This window comes from Acomys minous (genome assembly GCF_964271855.1).
Source record: "Acomys minous genome assembly, chromosome: 1".
Classification (NCBI taxonomy): domain Eukaryota; kingdom Metazoa; phylum Chordata; class Mammalia; order Rodentia; family Muridae; genus Acomys; species Acomys minous.
In genome coordinates, this window is record NC_140483.1 from 31011266 (window position 1) to 31027918 (window position 16653).

At 40.4% G+C, this 16653-nt stretch overlaps 1 protein-coding gene, 1 long non-coding RNA gene and 1 pseudogene across 7 annotated transcripts in view; 1 reads left to right on the plus strand and 2 right to left on the minus strand.

The window, feature by feature from the left end:
• The window catches only part of DNM3 (dynamin 3), a 469385-nt gene that overhangs the window by 421627 nt on the left and 31105 nt on the right, over positions 1–16653 (plus strand). For all 5 annotated transcript variants that reach the window (XM_084791206.1, XM_084791207.1, XM_084791203.1 and 2 more), the window contains one exon: positions 9289–9453. In XM_084791206.1, coding sequence (XP_084647332.1) covers positions 9289–9453 — 165 coding nt within the window. The remainder of the gene's footprint in view (positions 1–9288; positions 9454–16653) is intronic.
• LOC311602767 overlaps positions 1–16653 on the minus strand; it is a 65817-nt gene that overhangs the window by 12479 nt on the left and 36685 nt on the right. Inside the window, exons 2-4 of the long non-coding RNA XR_014780839.1 lie at positions 13916–14021; positions 13738–13788; positions 9516–9667 (exon numbers count right to left, since the gene is read on the minus strand). This is a non-coding gene — a long non-coding RNA (uncharacterized lncRNA). The remainder of the gene's footprint in view (positions 1–9515; positions 9668–13737; positions 13789–13915; positions 14022–16653) is intronic.
• LOC311591185 (large ribosomal subunit protein uL23-like) lies at positions 5811–6348 on the minus strand (annotated as a pseudogene). The gene has a single exon. The product of its transcript is annotated as a large ribosomal subunit protein uL23-like (transcript).

Here is a 16653-nt window from a genome sequence, read left to right on the forward strand (position 1 = left end):
GGTTTACGTGTACCTTGTACATAATAGACAAGGACTATTATGTACGAGGTTCCCACTTAGCTACTTAGCCCAGCTCTTGCACCTTTAACATTGCCCAGTTACTGTTTGAAACGTCTTCCATGATGTTCTCAGAGCCTCAGAGGAGGCAGGTGTGATATGGATGTTTCACTTAGGACTGGGGTATCCTCATTCTTTTCTATACATTAGGAAAAAAATGACTCCACACCATTGTGTATTTTTAAAATATTTTTTATTGAAAAATAAAATCATTCATATTACATCTCAATTGCTATCCCATCCCGTGCATCCTCCCATTCCTCCTTCCCTCCCACTTTCACCCCATTCCCCTTCCCTATGACTACGACTGAGGGGGACCTCTTCCCCTTGAATATGATGCTAGGGTATCAAATTTCTTCTTGGTAGTCTGCTATCCTTCTTCCAAGTGCCATCGGGCCTCCCCATCAAGGGGAGATGGCCAAATAAGGGGCACCAGAGTTCGTGTGGAAGTCAGTCCCCAGTCTCCACTTAACTGTGGAGAATATTCTGTCCCTTGGCTAGGTCTGGGTAGGGGTTTGATGATGACTGCAGTGTTGTCCTTGGTTGGTGTCATAGATCGAGCAGAACCCCTGGGCCCAGATCTGGCCATCATAGTGTTCTTCTTGTAGGTTTCTAGGACCCTCTGGATCCATCTATTTCCCTATCTCCTATATTTCTCTCACCTTAGGATGTCCTCACCACTATCCCATTTTCCTGGTAAGTGAAGACATTGTGTACTTTTAATGCATTGCTTTTTAGAAAGTTTTTACTTAGAGATTTTTGCATGCAAACACTTTGTAATTTATTCACATTGAACTTTGAAAGATTATCTACCTTTTAAGGAAATCAGTGATACCAATTGCATAGTTGCAGTGTTAATTTACTACACAGCTCATCTGTTATGAGCTCTCATGCTGCTCTCATACTCTTCAGATATTATTGTCCCTATTTGACATCCTTAAGTTTACAATTAATTCATGTGTGTGTGTGTGTGTGTTTGGTTGGTTCATTGGTTTTGTTTTCTGAGACAGGGTTTCTCTGTGTAGCCTCAGCTGTCCTGTACTCTCTTTGTAGGCCAGGCTGGCCTTAAATTCACAGAGATCCACCTGCTTCTGCCTCCCAAGTGCTGGGCTTAAAGGCCTGCGCCACCACACCCAGCTAAATCATGTATATGTTTTAAAGGGCAAAACAATTATCAGTACAAGATTTTCTTTTATAATTTATAATTTTTAAAATCTTCATTTGCCCTCATTTCAAACTTTGTAACAAGACTGGCTTTTTGCTGCACAAAATTATAGCCCCTGATATCCATTTCTTAGTGAGGCTTAAAAATGTCTGTTTGCTGGACATCATGGCACACTTGGGAGAAGGAGGCAGGATGATCAGGAATTCAAGTTCAACCTGGGCACCCTGGGTTATATAATATAATCTTGTCTCAAAAAGCAAGTGTGTGTGTGTGTGAGAGAGAGAGAGAGAGAGAGAGAGAGAGAGAAAGAACATAATACATCATAATTTAATTTTTTCCTACAATTATGCATTTTAGATAAATATATTGAAGATAAATTTGTAAGGCATGGATTATACTTTGTCTCAGTTATTTATTGTTTATATGAAAAGCTGTTAAGTTATAGCAAACAAAAGTAATTTCATAAGGTAAGATTATCCCAAAATAAATATTTACAACTTAAAATACTTAACATGAGGGTCTGTGGAGACTTCTCACTAGTTAAAAGCTCTTGCTGTTCTTCCAGGAGACTGTACTTTGGTCACCTGAACCTACCGCAGGTGCCCCACAACCACATAAACTCCAGCTTTCAGCAGTACTCAAACAATAAAAAAAGTACTTGACATGAATTTCTCATATTCATGAGCCTATTTGTTACATAAGGTAATAGAGACTTTGAACTAGATCAGCAATTCTCAACCTGCAGGTCATGACCCTTTTGCAGGTCAAATGGCCTTTTCACAGGGTTTAACATATGAGATATCCTGTGTAACATATATTTACATTGCAATTCATAATGGTAGAAAAGTACAGTTATGAAGTAGCAGAAAAAAATAACTTTATGGCTGGGGATCACCACAACATGAGGAACTGTATTAAAGGGTCAGTGTTAGAAGGTTGAGAACCACTGAGCTACGTTAAAGGGTGCGTAGAATTACATCTTAGAGAACTTCATGATTGGTTGCATAAAATTTTTAAATTGTCCCAAGATCCCTCATTTCCATCTTTTACTTATAAATGCAATTTTATTTATTGATTTTAAATGTGAATGCCATTATGAGCCAAAAGCCTCTACCTTATCCCTCCCAGCTCCAATTAGTGACCTCAGCTATCAGTTGATCTACTTGTTAGATATATAAATATCTGCTGGCTACACAAAGGCAAATATCTTCTGGAAGCTTTGGTCTTTAGAGAGTTCTCAGTTTTAAACATCTCATTATCATTATTTGTTGGTGTTTTCGGTTAAGTGTTTAAAATTCCAAAGGTTTTTAATTAGCAGTTAAATCTAATCACATAATTTTACAATGTTTATTATGATGTTACTTAGAAATGTGTTAAGCATTGCATGGAGAATGAAAACTAATATTCAGGTAAAGTAACTGAAAAGTCCAAGAAAAATGGAAATGAAGATAGCAGAACAGAGAGAGCTTAGCCCAGCCTGTCAGTGTCAGTGCACTGGGTAAACTGAGTCACATCAGGCTGGGTTTTCTCTCCTCTGTTACGGAATGTTTCTCAGCCCACGTCCCTCCTGATGCTAGATGCTTTGACTGCAACCGCGTCTCAATCTGTGGACACCTTTGGTCGCAGTCCTCACGCTTGGTTAACCAAATGCAATGCCAAATGCCGATCTACACAGTTCTTTATCGTATCCAGGGACAAGGGCTCAACATGAAGAGTGCAATGGGTTGCCTTCGTTTTCTCCATGGTGACACCCAGCAATTTCAGGCTCAGTGTCTCAGGACGCTTCTAAACCAAAAACCCAATTCCTCAGGAAAAGGCCACAATGGCCATTAAGTTCCTACACGTTCCCAGAGGGAAAATGGTGCCATGCCCCTGATGTCATGGTGTTTGAAACCTCACTCAAGTTCTGAGAGGATTTTCAATGTTCACATCCATATAACAATACCCTGTGCCCTGTCCTCTGTGCCCTGAGCCCCTTCAGCACACTCTTGGACTCAGAGCTCACAAGTGGGCCCCTGCTTTGACACTTTGTATCTTTCACATCTCCATGCCACACAGTAAATATTCATTGATACTCACATTGCCAGACTGACACCTAGACCACCCTGCTAGGCTTTCTGGACTGCGGCCCATAGGCTGTCTTGCACAAGTGTGGTCGCATACCTTTAGAGCCTTAACCACTTAAAGCCTTAACAACTTAAAGGCAAATGATTGGAAGTAGGGACTTTTCAGTGAAAACATTTCCAATAATGTGGGACTGAAAAAATTTGGAGATGCATTACCATGGTAGCAGTGTTTTTATAATGATGACTGGGTTTGCTAAGGCAAAGTGCAATCACATATACATATACACATATATATACATATACATATATACATATATGTCATTGTTTAAAGTAGTAGTGAACTGTATAACCATATTGTGTTTTAATGAGGGCAACTGTTGGTTATATTTTTAAAATGTGTATCTATAGGATATTTGCATTGCATTGCATGGAGAATGAAAACTAATATTCAGGTAAAGTAACTGAAAAGTCCAAGAAAAATGGAAATGAAGATAGCAGAACAGAGAGAGCTTGGCCCAGCCTGTCAGTGTCAGTGCACTGGGTAAACTGAGTCACATCAGGCTGGGTTTTCCCTCCTCTGTTACGGAATGTTTCTCTATAGGATCTTATCCTGTTTTCTCCACTGCTAAGGAAAGATGCAGCAAACCCCTGGTCTTGGTATTTTTATATACATATTGCTGCTTCAACACTTAACATCCATCATCCTGCTTTTGAAGGGTTCATGTCAAAATTATTTTTGGATGGTTCCAGTGGCCCTCAAGCCTATAACATAATTTAGAAACCAATAGATAGATAGATAAATAAATAAATAAATAAAAATTTTCTAAGGAAAATAAAAAGACATAAAAAAGAAATAGGTGCGCCAGTCAAACTCAGAGTTCTATAATGGAGCATTCAAGATTTAATGAAAATTATCTCCCATTTAATATTTCACTCCCTCACCTGTTTAAAGTAGTATACTTAAAATTTTTATATTAAAAATTGAGGAACCACCAAGGTGGCTTAAATGATAAAAAGTGCTTACTGCCAAGGCTGACAATCCAAGTCTGATTCCTGGGATCCACATGGTAGAATAGGCCGGGCTGCAAAAAGATATCCACAAACTGTTCCTAAGATACATAAATATGTAATCATTTCTTTAGTTAAAATTTGTAAAAAGAAAAAAGTCTGTTTCTTAAGTACTGTATGACTAATTTATGAGAAAGTTATTGAAACTTTGTAAACTTTATATTTATAAGGTTGTTTTTATTGCTCTAATTTGATTTCTCAAATGCTATGCAAGAAAAAAAAAACATGCAGCAAGATGGCCTGGCCGTTGTGTTTTTCAGGAAAAAAAAAAAAGTTTCTACAGTATTATTCACATTTTGCAAACAGCATCAATGAACCTGCACATAAAAGGTTAAATGTTTGCAGGCCACTCTTTTTTTTTTTGCCTCAAAGATCAGAGACAAATTACTATTTTTATTTTACATTCCCTTGATGAGGATAATGATAAACAGCTGTCACTTCAGTGCTCTGACTGCAAAGAATCCAATTGCAATCCTATAATTTAAACAAAGAAAAAAAAAACGTACTCGAACAGCATACAACCAGAAAGAGGCGAGAGGCTTTGAGCTGAGGTTAGGGGTAGAAGGAGCATTTGCTTGCTGCAAGAAATCCATTAAAAACTTCCTCCTAAGACGCTTACTTTCCCATTCACCAGACACACTGGAGAGGCCAGTTACTGACAAACAAGTCAAACTTGGATTTTGGATTCCATGATCTCCCTTTTGTGTCCACTCCATTCCTAACGTAGTCATGATTTGTGTGACACCACAAGTCTACCAGATTTCCAAAAGCTTAAGTAGAATTTCAGATTGTCTTGTTGGCTATTTTGGAATGCCTTGACATCTTCATGTTCAGAATTTGACCTTTTTAAAAATTCATCTATTATTTGTCATGCAAATTAACGGATTTCATAGCAATGTCATAGTCAAGTCCATCATGCACTTTGGCCATGTTTACTCTCCTGACTACTCTCTTAGCCTCATCCTTCTCTTCTTCTTACTCAATAATCCCCTTTCTATTTGTGTGTGTGTGTGTGTGTGTGTGTGTGTGTGTGTGTGTGTGTGTGTGTGTGTGTAAAACCTATGTTTCTCATGAAAGAAAGCCTGTGATGTTTGTCTGTTGGGGTCTGGTTTATTTCACTTCATAGGGTGCACCCATCCCATCCATTTTCTGGCAAAGAGCATAATTTGATCCTTTAAGGTAGAATAAAAAGTCTATCACATTTTCTTCATTGCTCACTTGTTGACAGAATTGAGGCAGGTTCCATAGTTTGCCTACAGTGAGAGGTGTACAGAAACATGGTTGAGTATCTCTGTGTTGCACTGACTCATGTTCTTGGGGTCTATCCCTAGGAGTGGCTTAGCTCCGTTATATGGCTGGTTGGCTGATTGTTTTAGGAACATCCACCCTGATTTCCACAGTCGCTGAGTTTAGTGTTGTTCCTGGCAGCAGTGTGCAAGTGTCTTCTGACCATCCTCACTAGCATCTATTGTTGTATTTTTTGTTTATTTGTTTGTTTATGGTAAAAAAAAATGTGTATTTAGAATTAGCCAGCTGGACTCAGTTTAGATGATCCCAGTCTTGTTGGCAACATCCAGAGCATCATAATCAGGAGCCAGCTGGACATGCGCTTTCTTCTCCGTCAGGCCTTATCAGGGTATTGACTTTGGCCCCATCAGTGTCACAGAGTTTCTTCACGGCCTGTTTGATCTGGTGCTTGTTAGCCTTGACATCCACAGTGAACATTAGTGTGTTGTTGTCCTCTATTTTCTTCATGGCTGACTCGGTGGTCAGGGGGAATTTGATGATGGCATAGTGGTCAAGCTTGTTCCTCCTGGGTGCGTTCTTTTGAGGGTATCTTGGGCCTCTGGAAGGTGGGTGACATGTGGATCTTCTTCTTCTTCTTGTGGCTGTGGATGCCTTTTTAGCTTTCAAGGCCTTTGCTTTGGCTTCAGCTTTGGAAGGGGCAGGAGCTTCCTTCTTCGCTTTCGGCGCCATCTTGGCCTTGTTTGTTTGTCTTAAAGAACAGCCGTTCTGACAGGGTAATATGTCATCTCAGTGTAGTTTTGGCTTTGGCTTATCTTTACTCAGGGGCTAAGGATGTTGATTTCCTTTTTTCATGTGTGTATTGGCTATTTGTACTTTGTTGTTTTAGAAGTATCTTGTTCATTTTAGTATTTGATTTTTCATTCTTTATAGATTCTAGATATTAACCCCCTTCAGATGTGTAGCTGGTAAAGACAGTCTTCTATTTAGGCCATTGCTTCCCTTGTTTCCTTTTGTGTGAGGATGCTCCAGGCAATGCCTCTTTGCCAATCTCTTGGTTTTATTCCGTGATGACTGGGGTCTTTTTCACACGTCCCTAGCCTGTGCCCTATCCTAGGGTGTTTCTTCTACTAAATCACTGTTGGTTGTTCACTCTGATACTTTGATTATTTCTTCAAAAAGCACAAAAGCATTTTGATCAGCAAATGTGAAGCAAGGCTAACTGTTAAATGTAGTGTGGAATGGGGAGGTTTCCTGTTTCTGTATGAAATCAAAGAGCAAGGCCTTTTTTTTCCCCTTGAGGCTCAATGTGTCCTGTTGATTCAGCTTTCCTCTTTTAGTTCAATCGTTTAAGTTCTTGAGAATATCATTATTTTGGTGACATTTTCCTAGAAATCCTTTTTAAACTTTTTATTATTTCATATATATAACTGAATTGATGTAATTTAGTTTTTTCATTGTTTTATACTTCCTGGTTTTGAAATCATGCTGGGCTGATTTCAAATCAGCTCACATTAGCTGAATGGATTTCGGCACTCAGAGGCCTATCACGCTCCTCTATCGGGTCCAGTAACCCTGATTCCCACCTCTTAGCACGGAGGTGCAGCCCTCCTATACAAAGTGGTTATCATGGTATCAGAAGCACATGAATGCTGAAATCAGGCTCTGGGAGATGGAGCAGGTTGATAGTGAAATACCATCACACTCCACTGCTAAATACAATAGCAAAATCCACAAATATTTTAGGCCAGAGAAACAAACTGGATTGTACTGTCATCATTGTGGAGGTTTATGTTATTCTACATAGAAAAAAAAATTTTTTTTCTCTACAAAATTCTAGGTTTTGTACATTAGGGAAGTTTCATTGACTTGAGTAAGCCCATCTGTAGAATGAACAACCTCCCCTTTCCCTCTTCCTCCTCTCATAACATTGAGATCTGTGCTAAGAACGGAGAAATACAGTCCTAGAGTCTAGTGGCGGGGGAGAGCATAGGTAGATAATGCAAGCAAGTGCAAGACCAAGTTCAAAGGAAGTCGTGAAGGGCTTGGGGCAGCAGGAGCTGTCTGCAGGAGGTGACAGTGGAACATATTTGAAATACAAAGGGGGTCTACACAAGCAAGGAAGAGTGGGAGCAGGAGAGGACTTCAGGAAAGAGGGCTTATGCAGATAGCAGAGCAGGGGTGTGCGGTTGTAGCAGTAGCTGTTGATGTTCCTTTGCATTTTAAATAAGGTTTTAACTAGAAATGTTTTAGACTATTTTCATCTGAAGTGTTTGTCATAAGCTTCTTAAGAAAGAAAGAAAGAAACCAGACTATTACGCCAGATTTAATTCTTTCAGTGACCCAAGATCATTGAAAGAAAGAAAAGAAAAGAAAAAAAGAGGGAAAGAAAAGAAAGAACAGTAGACTCACTAGCACTCTGAGTATCCCAGCCTTCTGCCTTGCTGTTGTGCCCAGTTGCCCCAGATATCCCCCTTAATCTGTTAGCACACAGCAAAGCATGAAACCCCCACATTCTCACGGCAAAAATGGACCACTGATTTTTAGAGTGAGCATATGATATTTTAATATTTTTTAGGGAGACACTCTGATATAGAAATGCTTATACATTTTTTTATTATTGGTGATTTTTGTAGCTTAAAAATGTGGCTTTCATACATGTGCATCAGTTCAAAGAGAAGACTCCCCCATTTATAGATCCAGTCATTTTAGCACAGGCCTTTGCCTGGAGTTGACTGAAAACCTGGCAGATCAAAGTATATACATTTCCAAAGGAAAGCACTCCATGCCAATGTTAGAAGCAATAAATTATCCCTCCCCCTTTACATCCATAATTAAATCTTTCCAAATATGAGAAAGTAGCCAGGCCACTAACAATATCTGTATGATGTTTTGAGGTTTAGATGGTTCGACCTGACTTGAAATAGAGACCATTTGTTCTAAATTGATTTCAATGCCAAGCCAATAGGTCAGCTCCTAATGATGAAGATGCCATTCCAGCCCAGCCTCTGGGTGGATAAGCCAAAATTAATTAACTCAAGTCGTATAGTATAGAAAACAGATGCTTCTCTCATGTTGCACAAATAAATTCTTTGTGTATGAAAGGGTTCTGCTTTATTCAAAGAATAACACATTGGAAGTTAAAATGGCCAGTTTCCCACAATGGAGCCAGCCCTTAACAGTGGTGACAGAAACATGACTTTACACAGCCTATTCCAGCAAGTGCATGAAAGAATGAAGTATCTTCCAGATCTCGAATTTAGATTCCTGGCCAGTCCTAGGGGACTTAGTTTTGATTCTGGGCTGATCCAATCCCAAGCAGACCCAGCAGTGCCAGCACTACATCAAGGTTATTGTAATCTATAGGATCCCTAGAGACCCCTCCCAGAGGGAGGCTCACATCTGCATCATCTGTTTGGACTCAGGCCTCTGGCCGGCTTACAGATGGTTTAAGATTAGGCTGTTCTCTGGAGGTATGCTGTTAGGTGACTGTTTATTGGTTCCTGGTCTCAGCATTCACTCAGAGTCAGAGTGTTCGCATTTGCTAGAACACAGTAAGTTCAAAGTAGGATGACAGGCACAAGGGTCTGACTGATGGTGTTCTGGGCAGACATCATGCATTTGATGTTTTTTATTCTGAGAGAATATGAGATAATACACATTTCTTTTTTGTTCCTTTTCTGTCAGGCTGAAAATGATGAAAATGGCCAAACAGAAAACTTTTCCATGGACCCACAGTTGGAGAGGCAAGTGGAAACCATACGCAACCTAGTAGACTCCTACATGTCAATAATCAACAAGTGCATCCGAGACCTAATTCCAAAAACAATAATGCACCTTATGATCAATAACGTAAGTGACTATAAAGTGTCTCCTTTTAAGCACGAACCCTCCCATGTCTGGAAATCGCTCACCTTCTCTTGCGTGTCTCGGTGATATTTTCTGAATGACTGAAGCAGTGACCACCCAAATCCATAGCTCTGCCTTTAAAAGCAGGTGTCCAATGGGATAGAAGGGAAAGGAAACCTCCAGCTGCAGCATCAAGTCGCCTCTAATCCGCTCTCTTCTAGGAGGGAGAAAAGAACACCATGTTCATGGACTTGCAAAGTTAGCGATGAAATCAGATGCCTTCCCTCCTAGCCCTTGAAACTAAAGGCAAAAGACAATGCTTTTGGATATTAAACCTTTGTCAGATGAAGGGTTGGTGAAGATCTTTTCCCAGTCAGTAGGCTGTCGCTTTGTTCTCTTGACAGTGTCTGCTGCCTTACAGAAGCTTCTCAGCCTCATAAGGTCCCATTTATTAATTGTTGACATTAAGGCCTGGGCTGTGGGTGTACTGTTCAGGAAGTTGTTTCCTGCGCCTATGTGTCCCAGGCTCTTCCCCACTTTTTCCTCTAACTGAGTTAATGTCTCTGGTTTTAAGTTGAGGTCTTTAATCCACTTGGACTTGAGTTTTGTGCATGGTGACAAATAAGGGTCTAATTGCATTTTTCTACATGTAGACATCCAGTTAGACCAGCACCATTTGTTGAAGATGCTATCATTTTTCCATTGAATAGATTTGGCTTCTTTGTCAAAAATCAAGTGAGCAAATGTGTGTGGGTTCATCTCCGGGTCTTCAATTCGATTCCATTGATCCACCAGCCTATTACTTTGCCAGTACCATGCTGTTTTAATTACTGTTGCTCTGTAGTACAGCTTGAGATCAGGTATGGAGATTCCTCCGGAGGATCTTTTATTGTATAGGATTGTTATATCCAAAATATATAAAGAACTCAAGAAATTAAACACCACAAAACCAAACAACCCAATTGCAAAATGGGGCTTAGAACTAAACAGAGAATTCTCAACAGAGGAATATCAAATGGCTGAGAAACACTTAAAGAAATGCTCATCCTCGTTAGGCATCAGAGAAATGCAAATCAAAACGACACTGAGATTCCATCTTACACCCATCAGAATGGCTAAGATCAAAAACTCAAATGACACCACATGTTGGCGAGGATGTGGAGAGAGAGGAACACTCCTTCACTGCTGGTGGGAATGCAAACTAGTACAACCACTTTGGAAAGCTATCTGGCGTTTTCTCAGAAAAATGGGAATAGGGCTTCCTCAAGACCCAGCTATCCCACTCCTTGGAATATACCCAGAAAATGCTCGAACACACAACAGGGACATATGCTCAACCATGTTCATAGCTGCTTTATACACAATAGCCAGAACATGGAAACAGCCTAAGTGTCCCTCAGTAGAAGAATGGACTAAGAAACTATGGTACATTTACACTATGGAGTATTACTCAGCTATTAAAAACGAGGAATTCCCGAAATTTGTGGACAAATGGATTGACCTAGAAATTATCATAATGAGTGAGTTCACCCAGAAGCAAAAAGAGACAAACGGTATATACTCACTTATATCAAAACACTAGTCCAAGGGATACGTCCCATGAAAAACCTTACTTACCAAGAAAGTGGGTCAGAGGAGAGGACATCCTATTGAGACTTTAGGCGAGAGTAGCATGGAAGAATGGGGAAATAACAGGACCCACAGGGTCCTGGAAACCTACAAGAAGAACTTTATGACAGGCAGATCTGGGTCCTGGGGTCCTCCTCAAACTAAGGCACCAGCCAAGGAGAAATAGGCAGTAAACTTCGAACCCCTACCAAGACCTAGCCGACGAACACGATATTCTCCACTGTTGAGTGGAGAGTGAGATCTGATTCTCACGTGAACTCTGGTGCCCCTTTTCTGACCATGTCCCCTGGATGGGGAGGCCTGGTGGCACTCAGAAGAAGGATAGCAAGTTACCAAGAAGAGACTCAATAATCTTAGAGCATACATAGGGGGAAGAAGTCTCCCTCAATCACAGACATAGGGGAGGGGAGAAGGGGGGAAGTGGGAGGGAGGGAGGAATGGGAGGAAACAGGGGAAGGGCTAACAATCAAGATGTAATATGAATAAATTAATTAAAAAAAAAAACAGAAAAAAAAAACTACAAAGAGAATATATAGTAGCATGAAAAATGTTAAGGGAAATGAGGAAAATAAAAAATTGATTTTTGGCATGAAAAAAAAAAAAAAAAGACAATGCTTTTCCTATACAGCACATGTCAAAATGGCCATTCATCATCTATAAAAGATGCAATGTTCTTTTCACCTAGGAAAGGACTTCTTACCTTATTCCCTGACTTTGCAGTCAGCCATTTTGGTTTTGGGGGTTGCTGTTTTGCTTGTTTTTTTGGGTTTGTTGTTTTGTTTTGAGACAGGATGTCACTGTGTCGCTCAGGCTTATCTGAAACTGACCCTTGCTGACTTAGTCACCCATGTTCTGGGATTCTGGGGCTGAGTCACACTGTGCCCATCTCAGCTTGACTGCCTAAGGTAAAGCTGTTATAAGTACCACTTTTTCAGAGCCTTACCACTCTAGCCATTCACATATTTGGTGGTTTTTTTTTTAATCTTTCCTTTTTGGTTGGCGGCAGTCTAGATGTGGTACTTTAACTGGTGCAATATGGTTTTTGTTTTTTGTTTTTAAGTACAAATGACAGAAACAGTACTAGAGAAACTGGCTTCTCTGACTCTTGATAAATGGGAACCGAGCACTTTATTTAGATAGATCTTCTCGGGACATCTTTTGTTTTAAACATGTTATGAGCATGGCTTAAGAGAAGTAAAAAAAAAAATCAGATTGTAAAACTGTAGAAAGAGTCCTAAACTAGAACGCAAGAGAAAGCTGGCTTCTATGCCTGGGTCTTGGGCTTTTAACCTAATGTGACCAATCGGCTACTGTGGGTTTGTGTCTCTCATAGGCAAACTCCCAGCAGTTAGTAAGTACATCTGACTTAAGGATTTGCTCTAGAAGAATGGGGTGTGCCAAGCTACTGTGGCAAATGTAAGTTATTAATATGGCTGCCCATTTAAAGACTACTACTCATTCTGTGTTCCAAGTCTTATTTCTAAAGTTCTTCACAACAACCTGCTTGTCTATAACCGCTGCAGTTGAACATGCCTTGGTTTTAAAGAAACCCTGAGCACTCGTGTGACCAAACTTACATTTAACTATGTATGTGTAGCCAAGTAAGATAAACACAATGCTTTGAAGTCTACACAGCAGGTAAGCAATGAGATGGAAAAGTAGAAACTATAAATATCACCATGGTTGGTCAGTGGTCAGCTGTCTGACCCGAAGTAAGGCCTTTCGCCCCTCTGTGCTCAAATCAGCCATTTTTGGAACTGTAGCAGGAAACGTGAAAGGACCTCACGGAGCTGTCAGACACAGTGTGACAGATGTGGCTGCAAGCCATTTAGACAAATCTGAAGTGCCCAGCAAATCGTCTGTGTGTCTTGAAAATTACCCTCTTAACTTTGCGTAAATGGATTCAGGTTGTTTTGCTGTGGTATAGCAGGCACTTGCTTATTTAAACATTCTCCTGATTGGGGATCATTTATCTTTCCACTGTTTTACCGAGAGTCATTAGTCCTGCCTTCAGCTCAAGCTCTGCTTTGCTCTGCATTATATTAAATCATCGGCACAGGAAATCAGACTTCCTGTCTGTGGCTCTGAGAAGTAGCTTGACACAAATTAGTTAAAAGAAAGAAAAAAAATCCTACTGCAAATCTATTCTACTTTCACCTCAAAAATTAAATGAAAACAGACAACACACACACACATACACATAATTGCAATTCCCCTCACTGCTAAATTTACTTGCTTTAATGAAATGCCCACCTACAGAATATTATTCTTGGAGGAGAAGCTCTGCCAGTTATCTTGAGACAGACCTCACACAAAAGTCATGGGAAAGGAGACTTCCATTAAGACCTGATCTCTAAAGTCAGATGGTAAGAGCAGAGCCTACAGGGATGTGGAGAGAGCTGACCATCAGGCCGCACTACACTCTGATGAAGTGATGGCGGTCTCTGCTAGAAATGTACCTTTTGCATCTACCAGAAATGAGTTTCAGATACCTACAATGATGACTGTTCTTAAGTATTATTATCTTGCCTCTAGTTACCTATATATATAAATAGTACATGACTTGAGTGTTATTATTATGCATCTATTTACTTTTAGATAAAACACTTCACCTCTATATTATGTATTTTTTCAAATATTTTAAAACGATGTACTCACATTCTCATGGCATCTCAATGCCTGAGCCTTTCTGTTCATCCCAGATGTATCCTGTTAAATACAAGAAACAGACCTAATAAACCAATGGCCTATACCATACAGGGAAGCTGGGTCTTTTTAAATTCAACTTCAATTGATAAAATGAAAGAGTAGCAAAAGAAGTTGGAATTCCACCTACTCTTTAAACTGATGTTCCATCTGAATGAATAAATGCTGAAGATGGATTCTCTGTCTTCCCGGCCTGTGGCCTTTCACCCTTGAAGTGGGAATGGCTGCCCAGCCTCCTGAAAAGGAATATGTTTCAGCCAGCTTTTCATAAAGCTTGGGCTTCAGCGGGCAGTTTCCTTTGAAAGTTTACATTAAGTGTTCTGCCACTCAGCTCTCCATATGGAATTGTTTAAGAAGTTTAAAGCCAGGCAATAAATGCCTGGCCTCAGACATACTGTAAGCCTTTGTCTATTGAAACACAGCAGCTGTCTCGTCACTTAAACATACCAGCTAAGGGCAGCACAAAGGGACAGCGTGTTTATGACAGGCGGCCACAGGTTAAAGTCCAAGAAGTAAAGTTCGGTGTGGGACTTTAAGACTAGCACACATGGCAAGCCCGTGATGATGGTATCTCCCCCATGACCAAACGAAGGACTCCAGCTTTATTCTAAAATATGTTCTGTGGATAGTTTTTTGTTTGTTTGTTTTATACCCAAACAAAGCTTTGTAACTTGCCCAAGATTACAGAACTGGGGGTTTCAGAGTCAAAACTGTTCCTAGGGTTATATTGTCAGTATGATGCTATCACAGATTCAGCAGCAGATAAGGGCACTGGGTTGGGAGCGAGAAGAACTCTCAGGTCAGCTCTTGTAACCCACAGGGCTTCTTCCCTCATCCAAGATAGCCACAGGGTTATCTCCCCAGAGAGTTCATATGGCTCAAAAATTTAATTAGCGTTCCTTTGAACATGAGAAACAATGTTACAATGTCTTCAATCTTAAAATATTGTGTCTCACATTCAAACAAACTCACAAAATATAAGACGAAAAAGCAAAAGTTCTTATAAACCCTTAAAACAAAAGCACCAAAGACATAAAACCCAGAGGAATTTCGCACTTGGAATTGTGCTGCAGCGTCCACAATGACCCTCCTGGTCATCTGCTCTTTGGTGGAAGACAGGTAGCAATGTGCCATGGTTTCAAGACATCCTGCAACCTTAAAGAGTTTGATTTTCAATGTTTCAGTGAAAAATATGTCCTTATAGGCAGACCGTTATCCTAGTATTTAAACTATGATCCGTTTGTATTGGCCAAACACAGCATCTAGCCCCTCAAAAAAATTCACAAGATGATCCCTCATCTGTACCCCCCAACCAAGGAACACCCCAACTTTTTCTTATATTTTGCCCATCACTGAACTTTGGGTGTTACGGCATGTATATTTTTCTGACCTTCTTTGTTCAGCATTTTGAGTCCATGGAGGTTGCATTTTACAGAAGTAAAAGGACAGAACTAAATCGACTGGGGAGGAAAAGGTTGTGGTGGGAGGAGGGGGCACACAGGAGGAAAATGGCCTGACTATTCCATCCCCAGAGAACAACATGAAATTCCTCAATGAAAATGTTATACCCACCAACAAGCCGCATCACCCTGTTTTACACAGTGACTACCCATCAGAGACAGAGACTTCAGAGAAACAGTCTCCCAGGCAACCAAACTGTCTCTTGTTGAAGGTGTTAAAATGCTTCAGTCGTAACAAAGAAGGCTTAAGAGCCAAACATCTTCCAGGGGACTAGCAAAGGGTTAAAAGTTAGGAGGAGGAAAACATGTGGAACATTTTTTAATGACCTCACATTCCTTTACACTGAGCAGTGGGACATGGTGTGGTAATGCCTGTTTATTTAGCCTGCAGAGTTTGAACTGGAATGGGATTTTGTGTGTGAGAAATTTTGTGAGCCACACAAAGATGTATAGGTTATAAGGTGTTATAATTAAAAGCATAAATATTGCTCCAAATCTCCCGTTCAAGTATAATTGGTCTGTTCTGTTCACCAAAGAGAGATCCACTGGTGTGTGTGTGTGTGTGTGTGTGTGTGTGTGTGTGTGTGTGTGTGTTGCAGAATCTTTGATTTAAGTATTTGTGCCACTAACACCCAAATGGCTCAGAAAGCCCCTAAACTGTCTGGAAACTCCCCCAAATGCCCCAGTCCCTATCAATTGGGGTTGCTGTTCCAAACTCCAGTTGTAGCATTGAAAGGCTAAGGCTAGGCTAGCCAGAAGACAGCCTAAACCTTTCCTTACATCCAAAATAAAATGTTAACCCATGCTGGGTCTTTAAGTGTGTATCCTGACAGCTACACTGTTGCAATAGCTCTCGGTGGGTCCCTGCCTTTGCCTACCTAATGCCAATTTAGTCCACTTCCAGGGAAAACAAGAGCAACGTGTCTTTCCTCCTCCTATCTACCCTCATGTTCTTTCACAAGTCTGCCAAACGAAGGCATTATGGAAAGCAGGGAAGCTTCAGTGTGTACTATCAGGGCTCCTTATTTCATCCCATAGTTGAACCATTGGTTCTTAATTCAGATCTACTTTAGACCTATTCTTGGATCCGCTTTTAAAATTGTATTTAGTCGCTCCTAAGTGATACTCCAGCAAGATGGAAAGCTTGAAAAGAGTTCAGCCCAGTGATGATTGATGCCAGAGAAACAGTCTGGTTTCGAGTTTTAAGTTGCACCTCCTAGCCAAGTGCACACACACACACAAACACAAACACACACCCAGCAATGGACACTCTGTACAAATGTCTCTGCCTCTGTGGGTACCTGTGTGCGTGCTTAGAAGTGACTTAATCTCCAAAGACCATGAAATAGTCCTAAGGGCAAGTTTTCTACCTTTCATGAAAATCTGACTTTCCTTTTTTCCATTTGAT